The sequence below is a fragment of the Gobius niger genome (assembly GCF_951799975.1).
Source record: "Gobius niger genome assembly, chromosome: 8".
Taxonomy (NCBI): Eukaryota; Metazoa; Chordata; class Actinopteri; order Gobiiformes; family Gobiidae; genus Gobius; species Gobius niger.
Window position 1 is genome coordinate 24878869 of NC_136859.1, and position 8204 is coordinate 24887072.

The window sequence follows — 8204 nt, forward strand, 5'->3', positions numbered from 1 at the left end:
TGAATCAAAAGGTAGGTGATGTGTTGTGCCTTCTCTCCAACGCATTCATGTAAGATGCATTTAAGCCATGTAATATAGTACACCCTCACTTTCCAAATGTGTGTATTATGTCACCGCTGTGATGTCACCGCTGTCACCGCTGTCACTAGGAACTGTAAACCACACTAGCATTCTTACCTGCATCTTGTATGTGTTTGTATTGCTTTGCGCTGCTGTCTCCCGATTGGGTGAGGAGGGTCAGCTGGTGTTGTGAATCAGGCCGCTGCACTTTCACCCACGGCTTCTTCACAACACCAGGGTCTCTCCGCACCACAGGCTGCTCGCAGATGGGAGGCCGGCATCGCTTCATAACTTGCCTCGTGCGTGGATTGCATTAAATATCGTACTTGCTAGAAAGGTTGCATTCTTTTCTTTTGTATTATTTTCAATAAAGACCTCATGCTGAATGAATTGTTGTCTTTTCAAATGATGTTTCTGTGAGTGGATAATCAACATAAACCGGAATGAGTAATGTTTTCCAATAAAAAGTGTCTCTTAAAATGCTGTTTATGGTCGACCTGTTTCTTTTACACAAACCAAATAAACAGACCGCTGCATTGTTTTGCCTTTACTGCAAATTAGCATAAGCATCCATTCCGAAATCTGCATGCTAAATACTGTAGAACAGGTTTGCATTGGAAAAGCCATCCAAATACAGGACAGGAATATAATTTGAAAAGCAAAAGGAGGTTGATGGTGCTGTCACGAAAGATTAAATGCTCCGTTTGAGTTGGGACACCTCGTGTAGATAGGCGATGAATAGCTTGGTTCCCTCAATGTAGTTGTACCTGAAAGTGAATAAAGAGAAAATGAAGTAAATAAAGGTGCGTTGAGCTTGACAAATGACAAATACAAATGTTGCTTTATAAACAACAAAAGTGAGTAATGTTATTGCTCAGACCAGACAAATATTTAGAAACAGGCAATAATAGTGTTTAGCCCAACCCTTTTCCCTTACTTTAACTGACTTGTCTATCCTAAAGCAGACATAGGGATGGTGCAATGCGTTACTACGGCAACAAATACATCTATTTAGTTTCTTATAAATGACTGAGAAATAATGAGGGACGCATTTATAAATGTATTTACGATTGTGTTATTTCATTTTATAATACTTTGAGGTTGGTTGCACCCAAACCCTGAACCTGATTTTACGAAGAACTGGGCGTGTTTAGATTTGCACCTGCTCATCTTCTCGTTCTGAGAGTGCAGTCCGTCATCGAAGCCTCCGATGGGCAGCATGATGATGCTCTTCCCCGTCACGTCCTGGAAAGTCCGGGCGATCGGGATGGTCCCGCCCTCACGGATCAGGTCCGGGTCCACGTCAAAAACTGGACAGAGGAACAAAGCCAGACGTTGGTGCGGGAATAGGTGTGCAGTATGTACGTTTGAGGATCTATGTGCTATGTGAAATAACACTGAAGGATTATGAAATGTGTTCTTTATTGTGAGGGATGCAGCGTTTTATTTGAATGAAAGAGCGAATGGAAATTGAGACAGGAATGATCACAATTATAAAAGCAATCAAGGACTGAGCTCTTCATTTTGCTTGTGGAACTTAGCCTTGTCTTTTTTTTGTATGGGCCATGCACTGTTTCTATTCAAGAATAAAAAACCTTGAGGATAATTTTGTGAATGTTTCAAATACATATACACACAAGCTATGATATTTACCTCTTTTGACAGCCGCTTTTCCAGCATCATACAGCTGATGTTTAGTGTCAGCAAGCCAAGGCTTCGCTCCAATCACCATCGTCACCCTCAGCCTGTTCGGGCTCTTCCTCTTTGCGAACACCGAGTGAAGGTAGTCTGTTACCTACAATATGCATCACAAAACTAATGGATCGATAAGAAAAAGGTTTCGAAAGTGTGTGCATCAAATCTTCCCCTATCCAAACCCCCGTTACCGACCTCGCCCTTTGTTCTCCAACGCCATCGGTGTCTGTTTTTATCTATTCGATAAACTATTCCTCATTACGTGGTTCTGTGTCTGGAAAATGTTGGAGCCGGAATTGAATCACCTGTTTCTTGACTTGGGCAGGATCCATGTCGGGGACTTGTCGGATGGAGAACTTGCCGATGACTTTGGCGGGGATGACCGTTTTGGTGCCGGGGTCGGAGAACGCACCCTCGATCCCGTGGATGGTGACCGTTGGGTGACGCCACCGATGGGCCAATAAATCCACCTAAAGGAAAACCCGAATTACTAATACTAATCATTTTTTGTTTTTGCAACATGGATCTAGTTGAATGATCTGTATCTGAACATGCTTCCCAGTACGGGGGGTTTGCACATAGGACATAAAAAGAGATAGATTTTGTGATTTACTGCGTACAATTTCACCCAATGAACAAAAATGGAAACACAAGTATTTATTTTACAATACCTCATAAATGTATAAACAAACATGTGCTGTTTGCTGTGAGCGGCTCACCTTTAAACTGGTCAGATCCTCATCCAAATCTATTCTCTTCATTTTCTGTGTCGAGTTGGCCATTGGGAGCCTGTTTTGTATTGATGGCTACAGTATAGTCCAAAATGTTACACAGTGTGCCTTTAATTATAATAGTTTAAATCAGGATTGAGTCTTCTGGAGGTCTGGATTTTTGGATCTAAAAAGAGGCCTTGATGCTCCAGACATTGAAAAGGACAGTTGAAAAAATTGGGAGGCTGGAGTGCTACTCGGATGTAAAAAGTTGTAGAAGTTTAGTCTTTTGGGTGCTCTTCAGTGCAGGGATCCGTTTCAGCAAAAAATCAAACAAACTGAGGCACTCCAAAAGTAGAAATATTAAAAAGCCTTTATTTAAACATGGCTAGATTAGGTAAAATTGCCAACGCGTTTCGGCTCTAGGCCTTCCTCAGGGCAAGCTCAAGATTGGCTGCCTCTGTACAGCTAAAAAATGACAGGCCTAGAGAGGTTAAGGCCACAGTACATAATATAGCAACATAAGATTGACTACAGCTCTGATGCTTTGCTGAATGTCTCTCCAGCACTTTCCATCCTTTGTAATAGGCAGGTGATCACGCTTGATTGGTTTCTACTAGTTAATACTCACCTTGTTAGTGTACATAAGATGGCTGACCCCAATCTTATTCTTGTAGTGGTCGAAGTCAAACTCGATGTCCTGGTACGTTCTCCACTCCTCGTCCGTGAGAGGGGCCACAGCCTCCCTTATCCCCGGGATGAGGATTTTACCGCTGGGGCTGATCAAAGTGTCTGCGGCAGGAAGTCAGGATAAAAAAACAGTGCTTTTTTTGTACTTTGCATAATTAACGTAAGATTAAGATTTGTTTGATTTATGAGATTAGGTTTCTAAAATTAACTTGGTGCGGAGGAGGGCATAGCTTTGTGGATAAGACCCCCACCTACGCCCGAGTGGAGCTGAAGGGATTAAGCATTATTAAAGAGTTTGGTAAGTGTGTTAGCCTAATATGTGTTCATTTAATTCCTCTGCCTTTTCGAGTGGCTCCAACTCCCTGCCACGCATCAGATTAAGTTAGGAAGCCGAGACGACTGTAGTAGTTTCGGAGCCAAGTTTTGATCAAATAGCGCTCCATCCATCCATCTACCTATCCATAATTTCTAATACTTGGGTTTCTTTTACTTTATACTGTGGTTAAGGTGAAGAGGATGTGCCTTTGGTCCAATATTTACCATTTTTAAATAAAAGTTTTTTCTGGTCAACATTCCCAGCCCCTGTTGCTACTACAATGCCAAAATCCTTTTATTACTGCAACAGCTCTACAACAACTACGATTCTTCAGCTTTTCCGGATTATAAATCGCTCCGGAGTATAAATCGCACCAGCCTTGGCCACTACCTGGGCATGAAGGCGTAACTGCACCGTTGACAAGCCTCTCCCGGCATCACACTGTTCAAGCTCTCATTTGTGAACTCGTTCCTCTCGCTGTGGCCATCAGGTTTTAGCCCACGATGAGCTTTTGTTTTTTTTCATTGCAGTGAGAATAGCCTCCGCTTTTCACCAGTCCTTCAAAAGTTTTTCGCTCACCCCACACTTTCTACAGTGGTTCCGGAGTAGCACACATGCCACAGCGCCCTCTAGCGCCTGTCAGTGTGAAAATAACATTATTATTAAATATTTTTGAAATACAAGTCAAACTTATATATCAAACTATACAAAAAAAGTGTGACTTATAGCCCCGAAAATACGATACTCTATGAGATTACCTATCACTTTTGCACCTACGCACATGTACAACAACTACCCACAGCTTGGTTTCTACTCTTGGGAACCAGTGGTGTGTTTTCTTTTCCATCTTATTCAGGTAGGTTAAATCACCTATCAAAATAATATAGTCATAGTATCGCAGTACACATTGTATCGGCCCCTATGTATTGGGATAAAATCGTATTGTATCATCCCAATGCTACATTAGACAGTATGTTATACACAAGCCAATCTATCATATATGAATCTGTAATGACCAACAGAAGCGACCATCCACGTTGATTTCAGCAGTTAGGGGAGCCACCGATGCAGAATAGTTCATCTTACCTAAAATACCAATAAGGTCAGTCATTGGCTCTATAACAGTGCCTCCATAGACTCCCGAGTGTAAGTCCTGTCTTGGCCCCTCAATCTGCCAACACAGTAAGAACAGCATTACCAGTGAACCATCCACACAGTGAATTATTTGATCTGCAATGTCCTTATTTGCACTGCTTCCAGACCTCTGCAAAGAAGTAGCAGTTCCCCCTGGTGCCGTACGTGAGGGCTGGTCGTTTGCTGAGCCATCCGCAGTCGGAGATGACGATGAAGTCCACGTCACTGAAGAAAGTGTCTCTCTGAGCTAGAATCATGGCATCCAGGCCGTTGGATCCGGTCTCCTCCATGCCCTCGATCACAAACTTCACATTCACGGGCAACTCCTACAGACAGTGCCACATTATTAAATGTTTAGGTCATAAAGGTTTGGCTCAGTACAGTTTTCATGGTGTAAAATACAATAAAACCTTGCATTTAATCCAAGTTACATTAGTCAAACTTTCGTTGCATGTGACACCACCTTTCAGTCCATTTCAGATAGAAAAGATAATGTTATTGAGTCATTTTATGTAGTTATTTCTCACCATGTTGAGAGCCTGGTAAGCCTCCACAGCATGGATCCAGGCTAAAACAGGAGCTTTGTTGTCTGATGCCCCTCTTCCATACAGGTTAGCTACAAGCAGATAAAGTAAAAAATATAGTAGTTGCATAATATGGGTCATAACTTCAACTTCAACTGGTTGAGTGTCTTCCTAAAGGATAAAACAGCAGCACATTCCCTGAGACAAGGATTGAACCACTAACTGTAAAGTAAGAAACACCGGCTGAGCTACAGACACAATACACATATCCATTACACTCTGAGATAGCTTTCTAAAGGTATCTTTCGGAAACAAATTAATCTTATTTGAGCTATTCAAGAGTGGTGAAGGTTGGAACATTTTAGGGTCCAAATGGCAGCCATTTTTACCATATTTGCTTTTCCAGCGCTATAATGTCAAATTGGATAATGTCATAGAGGGGTTTAGCATTAAAAGTGATATTGAGCTTAAGGCATATTTTAGTGACTGAATCTCCAAAAGAGGTGCATACTTTTATACATGACATTTTAAAATGTTAAGCGTGATATAAAATATGACGACCATTATGGCCGCCGTAAATCGAACGGCATTGCTGTAGAGTCAGGCAAAAGAAGTTAGAGGAAGCCGCAAGAAAGAAATTAAATTAAACTCTGTCAGTTATTCATCCATCACCATTTGAGCATCTTTATGTTTCTGGAGCATTTAGCTACTGGAATATGTATCATAGCTGCTGGACCATGAGCTGTAAAAAAGAGTATGTTCTTGTTCAGAAAATGGCTATAAACCGTAACCTGTTAGATTTATTTGATTTCTGAAATGGACATATTGAAAGTTTTATACGTATTCTAATACTATAATATTGAATTGCCAAACACAATAATGTACGTGACCCTCACCCTATAAAATGATCTATTGAAGAGTGTGTTACCATCAATCTCAGTCAGGTTGTAGGGCTCTGTTCTCCAGCCATCCTCGAGCTTGGCCGGTTGGACGTCCACGTGTCCATAGACACACACTGTGTGTTTCTGAGTGTCGTTCCCAAACTGAGCTGTTACCACTTTGGGCAACGCCACAGTCTGACCTCCGGGCAGCTGTGGGAAATCAACAAGACTTTGGACACACTAGACAGCTGCCAAACCATTTCACATTTATCGGCATAACATTTATTACAATTCAACAGAAAAAGAGTGTTATGGTGAGAGATTTCAATGCTTTTTTTTATTAGTAATATGTTTAATAATATCAAACCTTCAAGTAGTTTTATGTTTCCTATTTTGAAAGAGAAAGATTCAGTTCATGGCATGCAAAAGGTATGCAATGATTCCAGAATGTAAAGTAAATGTAAAAGTAAAATCTTTTTTAGTCAATATGGAGATAAAACACTCATACATAAAACAGCCTGTGCAACCTGGATTCTGACATTTAAGAGCAGCCACTATTGTTTTTACCTTCCAGTGTTAAGAGTATAGAAAATATGGGCATCCTCTAATTACCGCCGTGAATCTGCAGAGGCGGCCTTGTTCTCTGACCCCACAACACACACATATGTCTAATGATTTTGGAAATAGCTTTGATGTTGGTCGATAATGAGCACGCTGATTTAATCTGGATGCCTCTGCCACCTTTTTGAAGTTGCCACCGCTGTCCTCCCTATGTGCAAAAAATATGTACGCGCCAATTAGGCCCACAGGTATGAAACACTGACTTCTTGTTCTCCAATGTCCACCATCTCCACACTGCCTCCCATCCTCCTCAGTTTCTCAGCGGTCACATCCATCATGCGGTGCAGGTCTGGTCTTTTGAGAATGTTGCTGGAGTCGCTCTCAATCGCAACCCAGTCCCGTAGAGCCTGGCACACAAAAGATTTTTAGGTAAAGGAATCAAGACAGCGTTTTGAGCAAAAGGTCATTTCAGGCTATGTCTGACAAAAAAAAAAAAAAACCTCTCAACTGGGATTTATGGTCTTCACAATAGCAGTGAAGAGATCAACATTGCCCTCTTGTGGTACATGCAGGTACAGTGTGTCGATACTACTTATGTTCACTTTACTTTGTGAAAGTCAAAACCAACAGTGTTAACTTTGGCTCAGAGGTTTGTGTCTGTCCCGAGACACAGAAGCCGGTGTAACCAACAAATTAGCTACATTATTTTCTGTACATGTGCAGGTTGCAACTACTACACATGATATATGGTATTTAAGGCTCCTTTGCAAGTAATCCACGGTAATAGTATTTTTTTTTAAATTAGTTATCTCCAGCAGAACTACATTTGTAAAAACTATGTAGTTGGACAAAAAAAAAAAAGTAGGTTACATTTTGTGTGAAAAAGCCTGATAAAAGAAAAGCCTGGTGTAATGTTATTCTTGCACGTTTTATAATTGCTTTACCTCAACATATTCCTCCTGATGACTGTCTATGTACTGTGCCAGCTCTGAGTACTGAAACGCACCGACACAAGAGAGGACCAACAGGACAGAGGCCACACACAGGAGAGCCATCTGGAGAGCATGAAGGGATACAAAGATAGATTATTATGATAGAAACCGCTGCTAGTTAATGAAAACATGGGGACAAATTCTTTCAAATAAAATGCCTATTTGTCGTAGTCCAGTCCAGAACAGAGGTGAAATATTTACATAAGTAGATTTATCAGTATTCACTTAAATGGACTATACATTTGGGTACCAATTTTGCCAGAACCTATAAAGCTTTAGGTGGTTTTAAGAATGACAAAACAGACATAGAAACGGTTGCCTATAGCAGTGGTAGAAACAGTGATAGAAACAGTAGTACTAGAGTTAGTAAGTATAAATTCTCTTTTACCTTTAGTTGTCCCTTGATGTGACAGATTACAGAGTCAGGAGAACTGTGGCCCTCTTTTGCGCCCCAGCCACTTGCACATAATCTTCTCCCCACCTACCGCTCGCACACGGGTCACTTGGTCAAACATTTCCTGGATCAATGCCAAAAGTGCTGACCCAATGAAGTTTACTGAACCTAGTGTTCACCCCAGGGGTCGCCAGTCGAAGTAGACTGACGAAATAGCCAAATTCGACTGGACTCTCACCCCTAAAAA

The 8204-nt window shown here is 41.3% G+C and overlaps 1 protein-coding gene across 1 annotated transcript; it reads right to left on the bottom strand.

Moving 5' to 3' along the window:
- Positions 1-596: 596 nt before the first annotated feature.
- Positions 597-8083, bottom strand: cndp1 (carnosine dipeptidase 1). The gene is made up of 12 exons (XM_079561405.1): positions 7952-8083; positions 7516-7626; positions 6835-6978; positions 6058-6220; positions 5133-5221; positions 4734-4931; positions 4558-4642; positions 3097-3257; positions 2061-2225; positions 1714-1855; positions 1223-1370; positions 597-827 (listed from the first exon to the last, which is right to left on the bottom strand). The coding sequence occupies exons 2-12, from the start codon at positions 7624-7626 to the stop codon at positions 752-754; spliced, it is 1482 nt and encodes a 493-aa protein (XP_079417531.1). The 5' UTR covers positions 7952-8083; the 3' UTR covers positions 597-751.
- Between the last annotated feature and the right edge of the window lie 121 nt (positions 8084-8204).

What these genes read in the sequence shown, in the direction of transcription:
- cndp1 (XM_079561405.1), bottom strand. Translation starts at nt 7,626, where the DNA reads ATGGCTCTCCTGTGTGTGGCCTCTGTCCTGTTGGTCCTCTCTTGTGTC. An exon ending in ATCAGGAGGAATATGTTGAG is followed by an intron (nt 6,979 to 7,515) that starts GTAAAGCAATTA and finishes TTTGTGTGCCAG; the next exon opens with GCTCTACGGGACTGGGTTGC. An exon ending in CAACCTGACTGAGATTGATG is followed by an intron (nt 5,222 to 6,057) that starts GTAACACACTCT and finishes ATCTGCTTGTAG; the next exon opens with CTAACCTGTATGGAAGAGGG.